The sequence below is a fragment of the Malurus melanocephalus genome, unplaced genomic scaffold (assembly GCF_030028575.1).
Source record: "Malurus melanocephalus ecotype Western Australia unplaced genomic scaffold, MMel_1.1 scaffold_106, whole genome shotgun sequence".
In the NCBI taxonomy this organism is placed as follows: Eukaryota; Metazoa; Chordata; class Aves; order Passeriformes; family Maluridae; genus Malurus; species Malurus melanocephalus.
In genome coordinates, this window is record NW_026623338.1 from 1,871,134 (window position 1) to 1,895,402 (window position 24,269).

The following is a 24,269-nucleotide window of genomic DNA, read 5'->3' on the forward strand; positions in this document are numbered from 1 at the left end:
CAGCTGCTAGAGATGGGCTGGCAGGCTAATATGGGTTGAGGTAACATCAGCAGCAAGGTGGATTTGGGTTTAGACTGCTGCCTTAAGGGAAATTCCTGAAAATGTTTATATTATATATTTACTGCAAGTAGTCAGGTTTTTACGTGTTTGGTTATTGGTGTGATGTTTCTGCATTTCATTGTGTTTCATGTTTTTGTGCAATAAGTTGAAGCATCGTGCTGCTGACAACATTTAAATAAAAGCCTGGGTGGCATCTTGCAATGAAAATGAGAAGATTTTTTTTTCCAATTTAAGTTAGCATGAGACAAGAACACAAGTCTCTACTCTTTCAAGGAATTATAAAGTTGGCAGTGATGTGGTTGTAGTACTATGCCACAGTTACCTTTTGACAGCTTCATTAGCATTATGCAAATATTTCTGTCAATTTTTGAAAGAGCTGCATTTGAGATGAAAAACCTTACAGTGTGGACAGGAAAACTTTGCACAAAGTGTAGATTTAACACCCTCTTGACTCTAAACTTTTAAAAATAATTGTCTTTTTGTATTGCTTTGTAAACACACACATTTCAACATGAAATCTGTAATAAGAGGGAACTTGTAATAAGGGAGAACTTGTGGCAAATACTGTGACCTTCAGTAAACTGAGGAAAGATACCACTTCTAATCAAAGGCAAAAGCCATGATCTTCCTTGTTGTAACTGACTGTTGACACAAGAAAGGCCAGGCAGATTGACATCCATCTCTATAGAAACCATTAACCAGTGCTGGGTAAATCCAGAGCATTGAATCCATATGCATGCTTGCTTTTATTATTCCCGACCTATTGGCAAACTTCTCCACTTTGTGGGCTTTATTTTAAAGGACGCTTTAAATTGCAGATAGTTATTATGTGATTTCATCGGGAGAAATAAATAGTTTTGGTCGTCTAAATAAAGAAATCAGTATTATTTTGCATCTACTAAGCATTATTTGCTTAGGTGTGGCTTGGTTTGGGTCCAGATTAGCACACAATGAAGACTGTTACTTTAGCTGGGTGTAGCAAAACCAAGTAGTTTTGTTCATGTTTTCCAAATGATGTGCAAGCAATGTGTCATTTGAGTCTAACCGGGCTTTTACTGGTCTACGGTCTTTTTCTACTCTGCAAAGCATTAACAATTACTTTGTTGGCTGCAAAAACATGTGCTTTTAAGAGTCCCCGCGATGCCTGAAACCCACGTCAGTCATAACTTGGGAACAATTGCCAGGCCTGTAGCAAGAGCAGGCGCTGTTAATCAAAGCCGTGGTGTATTGGACACCGTTGCCTTAACTTTCCCTTGCTGAAATCTTATTAGTAGTTGTGGAGCGCGAGGGAACAAAAATGCTTTTCATTTCACTCCCTGCTGTACATTTTCCAGTTTGGGTGACTAAAGCTGGCGAGGATGCCTATTTTTGGAAAGGGGAATTAAGATACTTTGGAGAAAGTAGTGCACTGTGTGCTGACATTCCAGATGTCCAAACTATAGTAGTACCAGCCCAAGTTTTTGAGCCTTTTATGCCAATGATGACCTCATGAGGTCCAGCCTGGAGAAATAGAGACATAGTTCTTCAACAATGTTCAAGAATGGCTCCTTCCTTTCATATTTCTATTCACTGATCTCCAGTGTCCTTCTCTTTTCCTGTCTCTGACAAAATTAGCTCTTTATAATTAACAATTGTTAGTTTTTTGGCTTGTCTTTTAGACTTTTCTTAGAGTCTCTTTCACCCAATCTATGCATTRTATCCTCGCTCCCAAACAGAAAAACTTGTGATATTTTTCTCTTTGGCATTCCTGTCCTTTCCTAGCTAGCTGTTTTAATGTGGACTGTGGGAGATTTTACACTTGATTTGTTGAATCTGAACTCTTTGCTGTAAACTCTCACCACACAGAAGAAACTATCTTTATAAATGACAGAATGGACCTGGCCTGAATGGTGCTTTGTTTACTGTTTTCCTAAAAGGGGCCCCTCTATATTTCATCTGTCAAAGTTGCTTTTCTTTCTTTCAACAATGCTTGATTGTTTTCACAAAAATTCAGGTTCCATGGACAGGAGAATTCTGTATTATATTTTCCTGCCAAATTCCAATCTCTGTTTTCCTTCCCCTGTGCTCACAAAGGGCTCATAACTTACTGTCAACTGTGAGGCAAACCACAAAGCTCCACTGTTGCTCAGCAAATAGGCTCTGTTGGATGATGGCTTGACTGGCTGTAAAGTTTGCTTAACTGTAGCAGCGGTGGCAGAAGGCATGTGGGGCACTGGGTCTCCCAACAGGCCCAAATACCCTCACTTCTCCCGGTGGCTTTTATGTTTTTAATGACTTTAATTGTCGAACTAAGTTGACAGCGCTTTGTTCGAGGAATTAGATGTTGCTTTTACATATGGATAGACGTGTCTGCCAACCTGGGAGCTGGCAGAGATAGTGTGGTGTGCTTTCCTGACAGTGGCAGTGGTTCCTTGTGATTTGGGAAGGTGTCAGAGGTTTTTATGCCATCAAACTCTGAAGTGCTGGCTGGAGTGGTAGGAGAAAGCAGGACAGAAGAGTGGAAGAGCAGCTATTATATGTGAGTGATGCAACTAGTAGTTGTGTTTTTTTTTTTTTTTTCTTTTCCTCCTATCACTTTAGATTTTCTAACTACAATTCTAAAATGAATTATGGTCTTTGAACTAAGAATAACCTTATCTGTTATGTTTATAGTCACGTGTACTTTCAGATGACCATGCAGAAATTTTATTTAGAGCAATGGTTTAATTTTCAAAAGTCAGTGATATCACTTACTATCCAAACCTTGTAATTTCTCCTTCCATGCAGCCTAAGACATTTGCAATAGGTACTGAGTAAATGATTCCTTTAATTGAATCTAAGCAAGCTGTGAAGGGAATTTTTCTTCATCGGTTTATAAATGAAAAATAAAAGTCTTCAGTTAGATGTATCTCTTGGGTTGCTTTTCTACAACAGATGCAGAATGTTTTGTGTTTTTCAAGTGAAAAACATTTCACTGCTTAACATATGTGTAATGTTAGCAAATATTCCATGGAGGTTGTATTGATAAGCTGCTTGCTGGGTTTATCTTTTCACTGTATTTACAGAAAAGTCCTTGAAAATACTAGAATGAATCATTTTGCTGCCTTGAGATTTATTAATTTAGTATTTTAATAGAGATTTGAAAAGATGACATGCATTAAAACTGCAGTAAATTTAAGTGCTTTTTGGAAGCATTAAATGTAGTCCAAGTGATAATGCATTTTGTTTGATGTTTTGCCCCTTGTTTGAGAAAAATCAAAAGCAATGTATAGAGCACACAAGTGAGTTGACAGTTTCCATCCCACAAGCTGTGCCTATTGGTTAAAAATATATGTTCCTTTTTTATTTTATTATCCAGTTTGTATGTTTTGAACTGGCTTTTCATCCCCAGCCTATTTCTGAACTTGTACTTTAACGTGGTGTTCATCCTGGTGTGGGAGCTTTCAGTTTCGTATCACTTTGATCAGCACTTGCCAGTGCAGAAGTGCAGTCAGGTTTTTTAGGAATTCACCACTCAGCATCAATAAACGTTTCTCCCAGCTTTTACTGGCTGATTTAAGTAAGCTGTAGCTTGTGACATGATATAGTAAATTGATAATGACAAAGCCATAGAAATAATAMAACTCCACAGGGCTGTTCACTGAAATAAGTGTAAGGAAAGATTTCTTTGTCTGCTAGTGAGAAGGGACTTTTTCAGTTGTGAGCATGTTATGAGCCTGATTTGAGAATTATCTTTTGCTGCAAGTTATGCCTTTCATTGGGAAATGGGAAGGGCTGCTAGTCTAGTCCTCTGTACTTTTGGTTTTCTGTCTCCTTGTATTAATTCATTAAACTCGCTGTGTCTCAGCTTCTTTTGTAAAAGTGAGAGCGCTGAGTGTGTTGCTTAGTAAAGGTGAAGATATTTTGAGATTTCTGGAACACGAGAAGTTGTGCTGATTGCCAAATATTAGACTGCTTCATTACCTTCTATGAAAAAAACAACCAGGGTACAGTCTCAGAGCAAGAGAACCTCTTTGTACAGGTAACTTCTCTTGGAGATTGACCCCTCTGATGAAAAGATGAGAGGGCTCACCCCAAACCTGCCCCTTTCTAGGGTGGCACTGTGCCACCCTGCGAGCTCCAGTTTCTGCCCAGGTAGGGCTTTTGCCTGCCTGAATCAGCTTCCAAAACCTTAATGACCAAAACTGATTCAGCAGAAAGAAACTGAAAGGGTCTTTGCTGTCTCCCTTTTCACACTTTATTTTTGTCTGCCCAAATGTGTGCCTCCTGATGGGCTGATGGGCACCTGCCCTGGTCCCGTCACCTCAGCCCTGTTCTGTGTGGTGCTAATGCCATGGGGTGGCTGCCAGAGTGGCTGTTTGCTGGGGACTGAGGTGACCTCAGATAATTAGTGCAGAGTTTGTGCCTGCTGTGCTGGGGGTCTTACGTATTTGGATGACCCCCGGCTGTTTCGTGACCTTGCTCCACAGGAGTTGCTGGACTGCAGTGCTTTGCCAACCAGCAGCATAAGAATTCATCTTCAAATAGAAGTGTAAATTATTTTTGTTTTAGTAGTTTGTGTTTAATTCCTCCCCAAATTATAATCTGCTATAAACTCTCATGTCAGTCTGAGAAGTAATTTTTTTAAAGTGCTTGTCTGTGTAAATGAAGAGATCTTGTTATTTTGAATCAGTTCAAGAGGAACACACTTTAAACATACTGAGAGCAATGGATAGAGTCTGCAACTATTCCTAATCTGCCTTACCATTTTTTACATTTCTCTGTGATGAGTGTTTGATGGAATATTATCGTGTCATATGATTCCTGCTAATATTGTAATGGTAGTCAGTTTTTCATGGAAAACCCAGAAATTCCATACTGCCAAAGGACCTAACATAAATTTTCACTGCCAAGAAAAGTTGTTATGGATATATCTTTAGATGAATAAATAAGATTCAGTTAACCTCCGCACAACAGCTCAGATTTACAGCGTCTGAGGATCTGACCAATTCTCAAAAGTCTGTAACGATTCTATGTCTGTGTCAAAATTCCTAGAATAAAATATACAATTCTTTTCAGCCCCATTCATATTTGGGTTAGAACCACAGGCAATGAACTGTCTCGTTTATGGTTCAAGTTAGCAAGGACAGCTTGTACCAGCTAAACCTGCCCACAAATCTGTGTGTATGTATTATGTTCTGTAGGGCACTGCTTTTGAAATTGTTAACAGAGCTCTCAACAAATGTCCATGAGAAAATGAAACTGCTCGAATCTGGCTTTAGAAGTAATAGGCTGCACATACTATGCACTGTTTACTTGTCTATTATAAATTATTACCAATAAACATAAGCGGGAAACTGTTACAAAATATAGCCCTGAGCAAAATTGACACTGTTTGAGAAGACAAGACTTCCTCAAAAAAGCAGATCATATGTTTTATTCTTAATATATAGGAAAAAATAGGTCAGAGATGAAAACCACAATAAGGCTCTGTATATTTCGATGGTAAACATACTGAATCACAAGTTATAAAAGAATATCTCAGTATTTTAGCTGAAATCACTTGCAAGTGGTCTAACTGAATTTACTTGGTAATGGTAAAAATATTTAAAATCACAGACAATATTTTAAGTCTGCATTTTAGACATTTGGTCTTTTCCCTTTCTAATTATTTGGAAACAACTTCATATGTACTTTTGGTTTGTGTGCTGGTTTATGTTTTCYTTTGCATTCTGATAGTTGGTCTTCATTATGTTCTTTGACACATTTAAAATTACGAACACTGAACTTTGAGCACTCAGAAATGTGGAGCAATTCAGAGCCTGGGCGCTCTTCACCTTTACCCTTATGATTGATTTTGATATGCAAGTTTCCTTCTCCTTGTTAGAGAGCAGATGCTGTATTCTATAACCTTCCGTGAAGGCAGAACATTTGAGGGTTATCAGTAATGACAAATTATTTCTTTTTAACAATGTCGTGGTACTTCACAGGGCTGAAACCAAAGGACAGGGAGAGTTTGTAGTTTGCTTTGCCACTGATGCAGTTTCAGACTGTTGCAAGCATGGGACTGTTGCTGCTTGATCTCTCTAAGCTGAATGTGGACTATGTTTCACCTGTGATGATTACTTATTGCTTTTCTTTGATTGTTTTTAGTGCCTAGTCCAGATACCTTAGTGAATTCCTTAAAAAATGCAAAACTTGCTTTGGCAATCTGGTTATAAAACTTTTTTTTTTTAAACTAAATAACAGCTAAAATACTTGATGTTAAGTATGTCGTACTAAGACTCTTAATAACAATATTATTATTTCAGTCTTTTTATAAAGGCAGATAAAATAGGTAGATCTTTCACCTGTGGAGCTTGTGAAAGGATAGGTGGTTCAAAGTCTCAATAAACTGAACTTTAAATTGTTTGCACTTTAAAGCAGCTGATTGCCTTAATTAGTAGAAGAGAAAATGTTTTGTTTTACTTWATTTAAATTCTTAGAGCATTGCAATTATTTGTATTTGGTCTTCCTATTTTCATATGGAAGGTAATTAAAATAAAAAGAAAAGGTCCCCAWCCTGTTGCACAGCCCAATCAGTGGAGATTTTGGGGGGAGAAAGAAAGATGCTACCACATTGTTCTTGGCCACATTGCCTGTTAAATAAGGGTATTTCTCAAGTATTTCCTGGGTAGTTTTAAGTAGGCATGTAATCTTTTTCTGAACAGTGTGCTGCTTCAGACTACCCTCCCCTTTCTCCCAGTAGCTGAAGCTCATTGGTGAATGAGGGGGTTCCTGCAGGGATCTGTAAGCTCATTTTAGGGTTCCCATTGTGTACACAGGTCATGATCATATCGTGTAGACCTTAGTTCAAAACAAAGGAACATTGTGCACAATGCTGCCTTCAAAAAGCCTGTTTGTGAGGACCCTGAACTAAAACCAGAACTTCCCAAAAGTGTACAAAAATGGGCACTGTGTCTAGTTATGTTTTGTCTGACCAAAATACTTGCACCTTTAAGATCGTTTTGGGTTTTTGCTAASCTCTCTTGCTCTTCTGTTCACACTGGTGCTGTGTTGTGTGAATCAGTGCAGTGCACAAGAACAGCCATCCAAGGCTGGGGAGCAGCTGCTGTTGGAAAGCCCAGCCTTCCTGAGCTGCACCTGAGMTCTGGGGATGCAGCACCTGAGAAAGGCACGGCAGGAGTTCCCTGTTGGTCATGTGGAGCTGCTGCTTATCCTCTCCTGCAAGGCTGTCAATGCATTTAAGTGGTCCTTGTGCCTGCTTTATCCAAAGAGTTAGGGTTATACCTGGCTCTGGAGCAGCTGTGCAGGGTGGAAAAACGGTCCTTGACCACTGCTGACATTCTTTAATAATCCTTCAGAGAAAAGCTGATGTCAAAGACTGATCCTTGCTCTTTTCTCTACTTTTCTAGCTCATCCATTGCTGGTGAAACTTTAAAGAGAGTGAAGGTGATGTGTATTTGCATCAGTAAATGTACAGGAAATTTCTGTCTGCATTACTATTGAATGGAATATCAATACAGAAAAGATAATCCACGATATCACTCTACAGTGCAAGTTTTTTTAAGAAGGGTTTAAGTTTAGTTTCATTACTAGGAACCAGATGGAAATAGTTTTCCAGATATATATCCTACCTAGGACACTCTTTTGTAGTTTATAGGATGCCCAGAGCTACTGTAGATATAAAACCATTTCTGGTTATTAGATCTCTGYATCACCAAAATGCAAATTTAACTCCTGAATATGTAGGCCACTTGCTGAATAACCTCAAGAAATATATGGTGAAAATGCTATTTTTCATGTATTCAGATTACCTCCTTCAAAGGTTTTCCTCAGGTTTTTAATATCMTGAAAGTCCCAGTTCTGAGGCAGACTGCAGTTCAAACTTCATTTTCGGTTCTTAGAGTGAAGTCATTTAAATAAACAAATAAAAGTGGCACGTCATGTGTAGCTTGTGCCAAAGTACGCCGTGTGCCAGTTAGAATTACTTTTTATGAAACCTCACATATATGACTTTATAATAACAATACAGATATGTATGCTCRTCCCTATCAACTCTGCTGACACTTGCAGTACTGTAATGACCACAAGTAAAATTGCAGCACAGGTCTGAACTGTGTTTAGTTTTAATATTTCATGATTCATCTCCTTTAGCTACTTTTTATATTTCACAAATAAATCTTATTGTTAAGTAACACTGGGATATTTGATAGTAAGAATAAAATCCTTTTTTTTTTTTTTTTTKTGTGTGTGTGTGTGTATGTGAATAGCCAGATGGAAGTGTTCAGCCTTCAGGGAAATTTAGATCTGATATTTTTGTTATGTTTTGTTTCTTCCTGGTAATTGTGTTGGCACTTTGCTGATTTCAAGTTGTGTATTATTACAATGGAAGGTGACAATTTGATTGTCTTCAGTTGGAGAAACAAGCAATTTTATATTCACCGAGCTGTCAGGTAACAGTACCTCACAATGCTAAGAGCTCCTGGCAMTGTGGTTTGGCACCTATATTTAAGTGCTTTGATGCTTGCATAACCTGTACTGAATTAGAAATGTTTTGCCTGCTAGAAATGTTCTTAGGCTTGTAGTGTAAGATTTTTATTAAAAGGACAATCGGTAACTGAGCTGCAGAGCCACTGTTTTGTGTTACATGTAGGTACTAATTAGGTGGTTTAGTGCAACTGGCTACAAGTGAGCTTGAAACTGAGACTTCATTTCTCAGCCTGCTGAGGTGCTTTGTTTGACTTAGAGATGAGAACCAAAATTATGCAAAGGAGGGAGTGGAACACGGGAGGAGGAGAGAGAAATCTGAATGTATTTATATTTCTGTTCTGAAATACAGAGGGATGGCATGTGACCTTTCACACCTGTAGGATTGAAAATTAACTGTTTAACTCATTACACGGAATCTCAGGCAACTCCTGAAAATTTACCACAGGAGGGGAAAAAATGTAAGAGTACTGTATCTTACCTGGAGCATTGAAAGGATTTAATGAACCTTTCAGGAACTTATGCCCACCAGGTTTAAATGTGGTCAGGAAGATTTTAGCTATTAGAACAACTTCTTAACTAGCTTTCTAAGGGGCAAAAAATTATTCTTGCCTTCTGTGTAAAGTCTCAAAGTCCAAACATGCTAAAATAAATTTTTCTTAGTACTTTTAGGCATCCTTTATCGAAACCATTTATATAACCATCCAGATAAACAATTAAGTCATTCTGATCCATAAAAGTATGTGGATTAATGCTTATTTATAGCAAGCATTGTTCTTTAATTTTATTGTTAAGGATTGCTTTTATTTATATTGTATATTCTCTTACTCGCTGCCTAGAAAAACAAATCCTAATAAGTTGCTGATGGATAAATTCTTGGCATGCTCCCTCTTGTTCCCATAATTATTGGTAAAGATAGCTGGAAGTCAGTACTGCCTTTTTTTTTTTTCTTTTTCCAACAGTAAGAAATTGGATATCCAGAGACACATGGCCCAGTCATAGGACTTTAAAGGCAGCCATCAGTGAGAAGCTAATACCAACCAATTAAACAGAGGTGGTTACGTGATGTAACATTATCAGGAGAAACAATTCATGAGTCAAAGCATTCCAGGGCATATGAGCTCCAGTCCAAAGAACAGTCTCAAGCTGTTTAAATAAAGYCACAGCAATATTGTCAGCTAAATATAAACTATAGAAAATATTAACTACAGTGACTGAAGATGAGCACAGCCCAGGTGCTAARTGACTATTCTTTCACTGCCCTTTTAGTGCATTCAACGTGGGTTCATTCACATTAGGCATTTTCAGTGAAAGCTTCTCTGRTAGTGGATAAAGAGAATGGAGTATTTAGCCTACTAAAAAGACAGGTTGTAGTTTTGGCATTTTGTGAATCCAAGCACTTTGGATTTTCATTGAGAAGTTCTGAGGGGCTGTAAGGATGTTTTGCTGCATCCATTTTGATGTTTTTGGCAACTACATGAATAGACAGGAGCTCATTCCCTACCCTTAATAATTCACTGTGGCTGCATGGCTGAGAAGGTCACTGCAATGACCATAATCAACATAAGAAAAAGACTTCCCAAAAAGTTCCAAGGAGCTGTTTTTTTTTTCTCCCCTTACATTGTTTTTTAGAAATGAGAGGCAATACCATAAAAGTTGTTCCCAACCCACTGAGCTTTGAGGAAGTCTGAATCTGAAGTCAAACTTTGTGATTTGGATTCGTATCTATTAGCAGATGTGTAATTTGCCTGGATTGGAAAAACAAATGCAAGAATAGCTGAGTGTGTATCTTGGAAGCCGTGGGTGTATTGCTTAGCTTGATGCTTATTTCAGCCAGAGATTTGGGTGCTCAGTTAACATTATAGATGTAATTTCTTGAATCRCATTTGCTTCCACTCCCCCTCCCGCCCTTTTATTTCCAAGATGGTTCCTGCGATTACCATAAACTCTCTAATCTTGCAGTGCTGTTTATGATCTATATGTAACTAATTCTTGGAGAATTCCTGCAAAAGGAAGCCAAGGAAGAGCTTGAGGGAGTTGAGTTGATTGGCCTGAGGCCTTGCTGTGACTCAGAGCCAGGAACAGAATYGGAGAGATTCTCTCCCATCGCTGCCTTCTCAAGCTGTTCGGGCTTTGTGCACAGGGATTTGTGTTGGGGGGGTGGGGCCCCAGTAGAACAAATCCTTTTACTAACTGTTCAATTGTGTTCCTATTTCTCCCTGAAAACAGATATGAGGTTTCATAATTTTAGGAAATAGCTGTTTATTCTAAAATTGCAGAAAGATTACAGCATTAGCTTTACAGTGAGTTACTTGGTTCTGCCTACACAACATTATTTTACAGGAGCCGAGCTGCAAAATATTTTGGCTGTTGCCAAAGCATGTTCATTTTTCTTCAAGTCTGTCTGAGCTATAAGACATCTAACGTACCCCAAAGCTGAGTGCTGATTTGTGAGGGAGGGTCCTGTATCCAGATTTAATATTTTGAGAGGAGTATGAACATTTTAAAAGGTGGGAAGGGAAAGATGCTGTGGCTGATTTTTTCTTTTTTTGTACTTATGAACACCAGGTTAGCATAAAAGTTTAGAAGGAAATGCTTAAAAGGTTATGAGTACTTCTAAAAATGGCTTCTTTTAATTTATTTAGTTCTGGAGTCACCAAAGCACTTAGACATGTGCTTAACTTTTTGAAACCAAGTAGTCCAATTTGAAATTAGTGGACTGCTTGCATACTTACAGTTAATCATGCACTTAAGTACTTTAATCTGGCACTTTGGGGAAAAGGAATGGAGACTGTTCATAAAAGCTCTGTAAGCGAATATATTTCTAATCTAATCTGATTCCAATCTACTGTTGGAGCTGCAGACCTGGGTTATGTCTCTACTGCAGTCACTAAAGCAGGATGAATTAGTCCATCTGAACACCACGCTACTGTAGTTGGAGAGCTATCAGAAGCAAGCTTGTTTAAAATTAGTTTGGATATCTGAGCATTACTGAGCAGTCATTTATGTGGCTGCAGTGTAGACATGCCTTTAGGTTTATGAATGCCTTGTGAGGGTGGAGCAGAGCAGAAGCAAGAGTCCCCGGCCAAATACAAGTCTGCTTTGTCATGAATCTCGTTGTTATTGCTCAGTTTATATGATTTTGAAACAGTGTCTGGGCCATTGCATTGTTGTGATCTGTTGTTGTACTTCGTGGCTTGATTCTGAAATGTCTGGCAGCTAAAACTCTGGGTCTCGCCTTAATTTCTGCTGTAACATTTAATCAACTGAGCAGTCAATAGGCAWGGAAGATTTTTCAGGCTTTGGAACCCTTTCACGTCAGGACTATCAGCTATTTTTTTTGAAAAACAGGATATGATTTTGTTTAAGAATTTGAGACTGTAGAAAAACTTTAGACAAAAAAATTATTACTCTTTGTATTTAGAAAGGTATGACACATACTGGCTATTGGAAAAGAGAACCAATGTTTTGTGAACTTGACTGGCAGTCTTCTTCAGAGCAGAGAGAATTCCTTCTCAGGTTTAAAATAAAAAATCATGTCATGTCCATGGCAAATGGAGCTGTTTGGGACTGTGTTTTGCTTTTTGTAGGTAAAAAACCCCTTAGCAGTTCAATTTTAACATTACTGCCTCAGTGTTGAGGCTGACTGAAGTTGGGGTCCAGTCCCTCAGCTTTACTGACCTTTTGATAAATGATCACATTCTGTTTATGTCTTGAGTTCAAAATGAGATAGAATTCTAGTGTTGGAAAATACKAATCAAGATTTTTTAAATTCTCAAACTTGAGTAGGTGATAGGACTTCAGTTAATTAGGGTCTTTTTCAACCTTTTCTCATACCCATTAGATATATTTTTCCACCTTTAGTGATTGCTGTGTTCAGCTAATCTGTCAATTTAACCAAAGCAACAATTTCACAATGTAGTTTTCTTTCTGATTGTGTGCTGTGTAATCAATATACTGATATAATGTGAGTGTAATTTCCTCTCTTATTTTATCTCCACTGCAGAGTATTATAAATAAACAGCTAAAAAAGAAAAAAGAAAGAAAAGCACCAAACAAATCTGTTGCATCTTCTTTTAAGATTGTACCACTGTAGACACTTGTTCTAGTAAAGTAGAATTGGACCCACTTGATTGCATTTAAATTTTTCATGCTTCAGCAGTTTGTCTGGGAGCACAGTAAAGAAAACCCCCCGAGCGAGGATAGTTTAGAATAATAGAACTTGATTTTGTGTATTATAGCGGCACCATTTGCGCTGCTGTAGTTAGGGTTGTGTCAGCACTTCCATTATAAACCCCTGTTTGCAGGGGTTATAACTAGGGAGATATTTTTTATCAGAAACTTTTTTTTTTTTTTAAAAATCTTTCCAGTGAGTTTAATTGATAATAGCAGAAAAAAAATTATAATGGAAATTAGTAAAATTCTGATACCTTTTACAAGCCTCATTTATTATGAATATTGATTTTTTTCCCTCTCAGCAGGGATTTTAGCAAATGCATTTTGAATATTTTAAACATAAAATTGGGAAGTTGTTATGGCTTAAAATTTGACTGCTATTCACGCTCATGTTTTAATGTTGAAATATTTTAACACAACACGCCGTTCTATGGTTTAATTTTATCATAAACATAAACTACTCAGCTGGGCCAGAGTCTTCTCCTCTGGAACTGAATGAGGCCTTGGAGTTATTGACTGAACTCTGCCTTTTGACCTGATGGGATCATGTGTTCAGAATTCCCCCAAACTGCTGGATAACACCCATCTGCAGAGTTTAAATTTGCTCTTCTTTGCTGATTGCAAACCCAGGCATGACTGGACACCCTCAGCAGCCATGCAAAAATGAAATGTGTTAATTGAAGCAATGCTTGTGCTGGGAAAAGGAGGTGGAGAGCTTAATCCAGCTGTCCCTCATGGCTCTGTCCCTGTAAACCCAAAGGTCTAAATCTGACAACCAAAACCCCAAAARTTACCATTAAATAGAGTTCTTTTAATAAAGCTTTCAAGGAAACAGATGTGACACACACCCCTAAAAATGATGCCACGAGGAGACAGCAAGTGCTTGGGAGGTCTGCTTGAGCCTGTGTTCCCTTCCAGGCTCCAAGGCTATAGGTGACTGACCAAAGGGCAGCATGAGAGGTGTCTGTCCATAATGCAGCAGTGGGGGAAAAGTGTGGGTGGAGCTAGGAAACATTTGAACCCTACCCTTGCTCTGTTCTCTTACTCCAGCGCAGAAAAAAAGTTGCTGGGCATGGTTTGAGATTATTAGTCAATGGGACTTTGTTGATACAGTTTAATTTTTAGTGCTAACAAAGTCCCTTTTCCCCTTGTAATTAACAGAACTTCAATGTAGATTTTTATTGAATCGGGTTTGAAACACCATGAATAAGAGGAAAATGTATTAGTGTACATGTCAAAGAAAAAATGCTTCCCCTACAGTGTATTACCAGTAGATAGCTTTGCTGAATGGTCACTTGAGGAAACACCAAAAGCCTGTTTATAAAATAGAGGTGAAGCCTTTCTAGACTAATTATATTCAGCATGTAATTTCTAAACTTCAGTCTGAATTTTGATTTTCAATTAACATTCCCAATTTGAAGATAATTTTCTATTTAATGTAATTGCAGGAAATAATTTATTGGCTGATTAAGACTGAGGGCCCAGCCTTCCTTAAGAAAACAGTCCCTAACAAACCAGCCTTTAAAGCCAACTCGTAGCTTTGGACAGATTCAGCCTATTTTTGCAGCTGCAGAGTTGTGTTTAATTAGGATTGTGCAGTATTATTCATTGGTGCAGTTTGTAGTTGAAATTATTCTTAAGAGACATTTTCATTTCTAGTTTTGTGTCATGATTAATTTATGGTGAAGAAACAGCMATAGCTATTGCTTTGCACAGAAGCTCGTTCAGTGTGAGACAGGAAYGAGATCTGTTCAGAAGGTGAAAGAAAGGAAAAACCTTTATTGTGACTTTCAGTTTTCGTGTCGGGTTTTCAAATTACATAAAGCATGGCTTATATTTTCATGTGAGTGATTGCATTAACGTGACTATTTTAATGAGAAAAGGGAAAGCAACCCTTTTATTTTATCTTGGATCGCAGCAATTATGAGGCAGAACCTTTTGAAGTACACACGATAATGCCGGTTGCTGAACTCTTGGCATGCTCTCTGCAGCATCAACACAAATTCTTTAGCATAGGAAGAATGTAATGCACTGTTTAAATTCCTCAGTTCTGCTTATTGGCAACACTCATGTAAGACTCCCACTTACATTTAGGTTTCCCTAAAGAAAACACAAACCTTTCTTCCCCCACCAGTATCGAGTTTAAGAGGCAGGATTATCTCTATTTACAGAATAGTTATTCTAAATAGGTATCAGTGTTTTAATATGTTTCAAAGCACTTCAAAGCTTGTAATACTTTCATATTGAACTGTACATAATTAGATTAGTTGATCCTATATTAAKTTTTTTTTCACTGTAGGATACTAAATCTGAACTCCCTCATTAATTGTGAGAAATTTAGCATTAGCTGTTAAATCCTATGTGAAACACTGGCTGCTACATAAAAACTACTGTTTAAATTGGAATTAACTTAATTATTTTTCTTTGCACTTGATATTTCCTTCACTGTAATATTCATGAAAGCATGTGACAGATTTGTAAATTTAACTGTTAGTCTCAGATTTCCAGACCCTTTAATCAGTATTTATTTGTCTGTAGAAACAGTACTAGCAAGTTAATGATTTGCTAATTTGAAAAATGCTCATGTGGTTTCCTATGTTAACTGATTTGTGCATTTTTAAAGAAATGGTATGAAATCAATTATTGTTAAAAAGCAATTAAGGTGAAGATCTTATCCCTTAGTTTCCCAGCAATTTCAGTGTCAAGGATATTCTAAAGTTACTAAAACCTGGGAAAATAGCTAATATATTTTAGCTGTCCCCTTTCAAGTTTATTAATGATTGTTTTAACAGTTGCAGTTAATCATACTAGAAATTTTAAATGACAGTGTTTTCAGATTTTTAGTTGAAGTCAGTAATATTTTCATCTAAGTGCAGAAACTGTGGTGAAAGCTGTGTTTGCATATGAGACAGTAGTAAGAGGCCATTATTAAGAAAAGGCATTTAACATAAATCAATGCATTTACTCATTACACTTTTAAGTAATTTAAAGTATTTTGTTGAGCTATATCCTGTACTTCATGTAGTTCCTATGAAAGGAAACATAATTATTTCAGGTTTATAGTTTGAACTGTAAAATGTTATTGAGGTATTATCCATACATCCATTCAATAAAGCTTTCAGGTTTAGAAGATACTTTTCACATGAGCTCCTCAAAACACTTTCTGAAAGGTAAAACCGGGCAAAATTTTAAACAGTTTGAAAGCAGTACAGCTTTAAACAAACAGCAAAAAGGCTTATTTTGCAGAATTTTAAATGAATTTAAAAATTATTCTCATATGTGTAGAAAACATMTTTTGCTTGCAGGGAATGAGGTCAGGTAGGCATGATGAGCTCTCTCCTTTAAACGCTTGCTTATAAGCTTCAGATTGCTCATTGGAGTAAGAGCTTAAAGAATTGAACTCTTACACAAAACCCACATAAAAATACCAATAAAATCACTATTTTCTTATGGCTGGAGAAAATGATATTGTTTGACAAGTCTATATAAGTAGAATGATGTCATGTAACTTAACTCTGGTCTTATCTTGGTATCAAGGAATACTTTTCCTCAGTGTTTTGGGTYCAGGTCTCCAAACCTCTGCTTTTTAGCATACTTCTGTTGACAGCACGTGATTAGTTTTCAACTCTTCTAGGCAGGTGTGATGAGCTTAGAGGATTGTTTTGAGCTTGATTTTTTGTTATTCACTGAGCATCAATGTTTTCTTTTTGTCTCCTTTTCTTGTCTCGTAGAAGAATGTCTTCCAAGCAGACTACCTCTCCATTTGCATGTGCAGCTGATGGGGAGGAAACAATGACCCAGGACTTAGCACCACGAGACAAGGAAGAGGGCAACAGCGATCAGCACGCGGCCTCTCATCTGCCTCTACACAACGTAATGCACAACAAACCTCACTCCGAGGAGCTCCCCACCCTGGTCACCACCATCCAGCAGGATCCTGAGTGGGATGGAGTCATCTCAGCCCAGCACAGAATGGTGAGTGCTGCACTTCTGGCAGCGTCTTTCCAAATTTGGTGTCGCAACAGAACGTTCACTCCATCTTTGAAAGGCATGTTAGGGGGTAAAGCTTTTTAAATGTTAAAGTGTTGGCAATGGATCAACATCATACGGTGTAATTGTAAATTACAATTGAATAATCTGCTTAAGTATACAGGTCTGTTTGAATGAGGTCATTTGATGTGTTCACCTTCTGCAAGGAAATGCATCTATTTATCATGTTTTCCTTCATACCTTGATTTATGTCTTAACCTTTCTAGCTCATATATTCAAGCATTAATTTCTGACAGGAGGATGTAGCTCACAACTGTCATCTGCAAAGTGTTGTGCTGAGGGAAGAAACTTTAATGTATTTTTTTGCTTGTCTCTCAAAACCAGGTTCCACCAAATCTAGGATATTATATCTTTACATGGCAACAAAGAAGCTGGCTTTTTAGGTGACACAAACATCCTGCAGTGTTTATAGGAAATTTTAACTTTTTGTGGAGGGAAAAGGTGTTTATGAGTAGCTAGATCACCACTTTGTATACAGGCAATGTTAGAAATGATCAGAATTATTATCCCTATTCTCTTCTGTACCTAGTGGTTGTAGCTCTGTCTCTGCATCCCCTAATCTCTGCAATAAATGGGCAGGCTGAATGAAGGCTGAGTGGGCATAGCATCTCAGTCAATTTATCTTCCTTGCATGTGCTCCTCAGAAACAGAATTAAGGTGTGTGGAGCAGCCAGGTGTTCTGTAARTTCAGAACATCATAATTCCAGACTCTCTGTAACGTGACTTTGAAAAAATTAAAATCAGACAATTAGCTTAAAAAGAATAATCTGCCTTTTCATAATTTTTTCTCTATTTCTAATAAATGTCTATGAGCAGATTTTTTTTCAACAAACCTTGTTTTTTTTTTTCCAGTACAGATCAGCAGCTTTCAATAAGGTTAAGCACAATTTCAGAATTGTTCTAACACAAGTAGCAATAATTAACTCATTTCAAATCTGACTAGATATAACAATTTTAGCACATTAATCAACAGAGATACGAGAGGTTTTGTCTATATTATGATGCCTGGAGTTAGTTAAATAATAACACTACACTAAGATTTATTTTGTTAATATAATGTTGAAATTTTTTTCCTAGAATCCAATCAATTCAAAAGATTAAACCAAACCAGAAAAATGCTACCTAATCTGTAATGCCCAATTTAACCTGGTGCAGAACTTTCTGTAAGAACTAAAATATTCCTGGATGTTTGGATGATTGTCATTAAGGCAAAATTTCAACTGTAAATTGCTTTAAAGAAAAATGATTATAGGTTRGTAGTTTGGCAAGGTAGGTTGCAAGTTGTGTATGTGGCTTGTATGCAGAATTTTGGACAGTGAGTCACTCTTTTGCCCAAGTTATGCAATGAACACATTAGAACAATTTCAACTGCTGTGTTATCAGGACAAGCTGCATGCAGGCTAGAAAGGACTGATCTGGTTTGTTGATGGGAAAAAGTTAATCTGTGAATTCATCAGCTACTTCTCCATTCATTCAGAGAGTCAGGTGCACTCTTGGAATTTTGATGTTAGGACACCAATGCATTTTGTCAACATCATTGACAAAATCACTCCGTGTCCTAGAGAGAAAAAAACTCCTAGCTTCTAGCAGTCTCTCAACGCTTTTTTTTTTTTTTTTTTGTTCAGGCTGTTCCTTGGCCCTGCAGCGAGCCAAAATGCTAGGCCCTTGTGCAGCAGGATCAGTTGTGCTCCTATTGCTCTGAAGGGCTTTGCAGTCCCAGTGACAGAGAGCAATCTCTTGTTTCCTTTCCTAATGCTGCACTGTCATGTCAACACTCGCTGTACCTCTGGACAGGCACGAATCAGTGCACAGCTTATCATGTTTCAGAACAGGTGCATAAACTTTGCTTGAGGGACTTAACACTCTGGTTTTCCTATCTCCTTTTTCCAGTAAATATTTCATGATATATGTAGATGAATGTCCTGAAAATCATTAGCAGTTTCCACAAGTCCCTTGGCTTAAATCTGGTGGTGGATATATGTGTCAGCCTTATTTTGGGAACTCTCAGCTAAACCAAATAGATTTTTTTTTTTTTTTTACCCAGCTTGAAGCTGGGTATAATTTACAAGGCTTGGCTACCASTGAAGACTGAAATTCTAAGACATGTGTTTTGGTTGCATTTTAAAGGGATCTGAAATGTAAAAAGCAAGATCCAAGTGTATTTACAGTTAGGTGACTAGGTGGCTAGTGAGATCACAACAGTGGAGAAAAAAAATCTCTTTCTTCTTGAGGGACTGTAATTTAGGTACTTTGTTTGATTTTTAATAGTACTTTTTTCTCTCTTAAATACTTCATGAACAAACATTTAAGCCTCAATTAATTGCAAAAAGTTTATCTGTAGTACCTCAATCTCTAAGCAGGCGTTGACATTGCTAAGAAAGAATTCAGAGGTGCCTGCAACTATCCTGATGAAAACATATTTGTACTCCATAGAGGGAGGATAGATGTTTCCTTCCAGAAAGACAAATTCCAGAAGGTGGGTTGGGCAATTCTGAGATAGGTGCTGTGGCAGTGGCCACTTTTTCACTTAATAAACCCAAATTCCCAGAGGGTAAGCACTTTCWGACCTTTCCCAGACGGATCCTTTAGAAGCAGATTTGAAGAAGCACCTGTTCATAGCATTTACAGTGAAAGTAAAGACAGTAGTGCTGTCATTAAAATGCATCAATAATGTGTGTTGTCTGGTTAAGAGATAGTAAATTCAAAGAATGCTGTGCTGACATATGGGGAGGAAAGATTTTCTCTTTTATCTGGTATCTAATTAAGGGCACAATCCTGCATCTTTTTTGCCCTTAAAACTMCTAAAGTGTTCACTGGAATTTGAGAGAGCACACAGTATGCACCAGAATTTGCTACGAGGGCTGTACAGATTTTAAATTTAGAAAAGATACCGTAGGAGGGCAATTTTAGTGAAGAAATAATTGCGTTTTTACCCAACACTTATGGTATGCAGCACTTTCTGTAATGTAAGGATACCTTTAAACTGCATTGTGCATTATCAGAAAAAAAAACCACACTGGCTAGAAATGTTTTCAAACTTTCACTCCCTTTTGATATCAGGCATTGCTTTCCACTGAGTCCTTTGTGTATTCTGAATGTCTGGAAGCCAAAATATTTTGTTTTAACTCCCACTCTATAGTATTTCCCAGCTGTGTACTTATATGGTGTAATAAAAGGATTTAACAAATGGGAAATAGCAGCTGCATTTGGAAATTCCCTTTGTGCTCCCTTTTCATTTGACAGATTCAGCAATGTGTAACAACTGTAACGTCAGACCTGTAATGACTTATACTGCCAGTATCATTTCACCAGCCAATTTGATGTTACAGTGGGGAGAAGATAAAACAATCCAAAGATTTCTGTAAATTCATATTACTGAGCTGAAAGGATTATACTTATGTTTCTAACTGTAACTTAGTATAAAAATACCTAGATGTGTGGGTTTTTATTGCTGATTGTAACCCTACTAGAAAATAAAATCTATTTCAGGCTAAAGCCATATCTATTTGCTGGGGTAAACTGTAGGGAAGAGGGCAAAGTRGCCCTGGGATACTGGTGAAATACATGAGATACATGCTTTTACCAATGGACATGAAAAGCAGGCAAGAAATACAGTCAAAATTTCAGATTGCATCCAAAATCTCTCTCTGTTAAGGCCACAGAATAGAGGATGAGCAGGGAAAGCCAGAAATACTTCATTTTGCTAAATTTAATAGTAACTGAATTGTTGTATCCCAAAAATGTATTTATTAGTTTATATGTAAAGAAATGGAGAATAATAGTTTGTGCTATGTTCACTGGGGAACAAGGAACAGCCCCCAGCTTCATACAGAGTCCCACAAAGCCTGTGAGGTAAATTAGAAGGTTTTTTATTTTTTGTCTTAAGTATCAAGAGAAAGCAGTGTCAACAAGAGAGTGCAAATTTAGATGGCTTTACCCTCTACAAGAAGGGGTAGTGTGTTCCCATAATATTAAGGCCRGATTTGGGTCTCCTGAATAATACATTTTAGCAACTTTAACCTAACGAAATCTGGACACTTTCTCCAAATTGCAGTTTCTCCTCTATTCCCAACAATAAGAAACCCACAGAGAGGTAAGTTCTCTTCCCACCCCCAACCCCGATGTAGCAGCCCTTTACAAATAGGGGYGGTGAGGAGCTTGCCTGCCCTGAGCTGGTGGCTGCAGGTGGTGATGTGTCACTGTGATGGTCACTGGACTCTTTTCTTTGCCCACTGCTGTTCCCCAGGGCAGTTAGGTAGCAGTGTTAGTGAGACACTGTGTGCAGGCCCTGGACGAGGGCAGGCACATCCTTTTTGCTCTGCTCTTCTTGAAAAGTGAGGGACTCTCACAGGGAACCACTGCAGCAAATCCAGTCTAAGGGATGGGGGTTATTTCCCTGTGACTGAGGAAAGCCGAACACATACACAAATAAAATTAATTGTCTCCAATATATGCTACATTTCTCTGTACATTTGGCAACACCATTCAGAGCACACTTAGATTTAGAAACTAATTGCATCTGGTTGGATTTTATCACAAATGGCAGCATTGAGATATATTTCATAATTACGTCAAGACTCTGTCTTTAGTTRACTTCTTGCCAAAGGAGTGAAAGGCTTCCTACCTTTCTGCTGTGGCTGCGTGTACATCTCAGCRGTACTGAGAGCAGATTTATACAGGCAGCAGAAAAATTGAAGATCTTGTAATACCACATGAATTTGCTCCTTTCAAAATAATTTAAAATCACYAAGTGTGAAATTTAGCTTTATATAGCTTTAACAAAGCTACTGGCACCAGAAAGGCAGAAACAGGTGATATCCTAAAGGTCCTCATGTTTTGGTGCTTCTGTGTCTACATAAAACAGGCTCAATCCTGTTGTTCCCCCCCATCTCCTGCTCCTTGTTATTAACTTCTCATGTTGAGGCTCTTCTCTTTAAGGAAAATAAACTCAGGTATTTAGGGAAGATCATTGAAAAACATTTACACATGCTAAGTAGTGTGAATTTGTTGTTATATAAATTCATGGCTTCAAATTCTCGAAAGTTATAGATACAATTACATGTTTTGAAATTTTATTTTTGGTTCCTTTACAGACTGAATATGAACATATAAAATGCATCAAATATAAATGCCCTAAASTCTGGCAATTCTGTTTCTGCTAAATTGCTCATGCAGCTGTTATTTACATGTACAAATCTGAGTTTTGTGATGATCGAAAGCAATTCTACTCTGCTTGTGATATTATTTCTGCATGCCAGGTAGTGCATTAGAATTTTTATCTAACTAAAGAGATAAATACTTACATATATAATTGCATGGGTACAAAGTTTGAGCTGAAATTAAAGGGTGTGAAAAAGCAGAGGATAAGGTATTTTATATTTCCATAAAATAAGCTTCTATGAGAAATATATTGCAGAAAATATAAAATTAATTATTTTTCAAGCATGTTTTTTTTTTGATTCAGAAAGCATTCAGTATGTGCTTAAGTTGACTTTATTAGGACTACCAGCAACCATAACGTTAAGCACATGTCTGAAGGTTTGAAATATCAAGGACTTAGTTTTACTGGCTTTAACATAAAAAGATGTTAACATTTCATGTTAAAAACAGTAAAACAATTCCCTGGAAGTGTTCAGGATAATGTGCTTAATGGAGGTGGTGAAATACAAAATTGAATTTTATTTGAAAAAGAATCAAATAATTGTTCTTGATGGCATGCTTGTTATGGTTGTTTTATTTTCATTTTGACATTGTATAATTTTCCTTTTCCAAACACACAGTCTATTTTAAACCTTTCCCTATATTCTAGGGTGAATTGTTTTTAAACAGAATTAATCATCACCTGAGTTCTTTGCAAAAGACTTGTGGTTTATGTTCATCTAAATCAGTAGTAATTTTATTCCTTTCTCTTATTTTAACATTTCCTATTTTTATGAAGCAATTTCTGAAAACTTTTTAATTCACTTCTGTATATTGACATGAATTTTTTCAAAAGTAGAAGCATTAACACGTTCTAAATTGTTAATTTTTTTTTTCCTTGGGCAAGAAGGAATCAGGTATGCATGCTGATTAACACACTCCAGTCATTAACATGTGATTATGTGGGCTGCATATTGAGCACCTGCCAAAAGATAAAATCCAGCACTTTACTACATCTGTGCAAGGACTTTTTGCATTTCTTTTGTACTTTGACAGCTYAAGAAAAAACAGACTTTGGTATCTTTGTTCAGCATAATAAAACTGTGTACATAAAATATCTTCATGGAGGAAGGAAAGATACTACATATATTTATTTTAATCTTAGAAGCCATGAAAAACCCAGGGACTGAGACTTACACAGCACCAAGTGTAATATGAATCTCCTAATGTACTGTATCACTGACATCCATATACAGTTTACAACATTCCTGCATGTTTATAAGGATTATCTGTTCTGGGATTCAGCCAATGTTATTGTAATTCACAGCAATTTTATGTGATACCTTTATGTCTCATAAATGTCTTGTTTTCATTTCAATCTTCCAAATGTTTCATCAGTGTTTACCTTAAAGAAATACAAGTACTCTATGCAGCAGGCTGGTTTCCTGCATRCATTCTCCTGCAAATGCTAAAAGGGGAACATAAAGCATGCATTACATGTCATGGAACTRTATACAGAGGAGGATTTTCATGTGCAATTGATATTGCTAAAAACATAAAGACAAATTTTATTTTTATATTTACAATAGACCTACTTATAAGTTGGACAATTAAGATGACCTAATAGGGGGAAGTTGGATATACACAAAGTGGTCTGGAATATCCAAGCCACACAATCCTTGTTTTATYTGGCAGCTTCTGACAAGCATGCATCACAAAATATGTGTCTTTATTTACCCAAGAAGTAAACATTGCTAATCAGCTGGGAYTGATCACAATGCTTCTTCAGTTTCAGTTTAGATGAAAATTTAAGACTAAATACTCATTTTGCAAATGGCTGTCCATTAGTTTTTCCTTAATAACAGCATTTAACCAAAGTGCAGGGCATAAAGTCTCAATATTGTTGTGATTTATGACCAAACCTAAACACTGGGAGTTAGGACATATGGTATTTGGATAATTAAGGAAATCCTTAGCATCTAACTCTTACAAAAGCACACATGAGTTTATGTGTATCATCTGTGGGTGAATGGATTGCCATATAGAAATGATTTGTCATTGTGTTTAAAAAATTTTGGGGTGATTTTCTATTGTGGAATGGAGCAAGATGCCTGTCAACGTATTTCAAATCTTTGCTCATTTGTAAAGAGAAGGGTTTAAATCACAAAGCTGAAAAATTGTAACCTGAAATCTCYGTACCCAAAGCTGGTTTACCTGGTTTTATCCAACACCTGAGTATGAAGGAATTGCTGCAATTATGTGGTCATATTTTAATGAGACAAAAAGCCCTGCCTGTTCTTTCCAAACACACAACTGGTTTTGCAGTGGCCTGTCCATAAGACCCTACTTGTATCATATGTGCCTGATTATTATGGCATCTCATTTTTAAACCTTTG

At 37.2% G+C, this 24,269-nt stretch overlaps 1 protein-coding gene across 4 annotated transcripts in view; it reads left to right on the plus strand.

The window, feature by feature from the left end:
* SOX6 (SRY-box transcription factor 6) overlaps window positions 1–24,269 on the plus strand; it is a 252,853-nt gene that overhangs the window by 15,327 nt on the left and 213,257 nt on the right. For all 4 annotated transcript variants that reach the window (XM_057369294.1, XM_057369296.1, XM_057369295.1 and 1 more), the window contains exon 2: window positions 16,416–16,659. In XM_057369294.1, coding sequence (XP_057225277.1) covers window positions 16,420–16,659 — 240 coding nt within the window. In that variant the 5' untranslated portion in view covers window positions 16,416–16,419. The remainder of the gene's footprint in view (window positions 1–16,415; window positions 16,660–24,269) is intronic.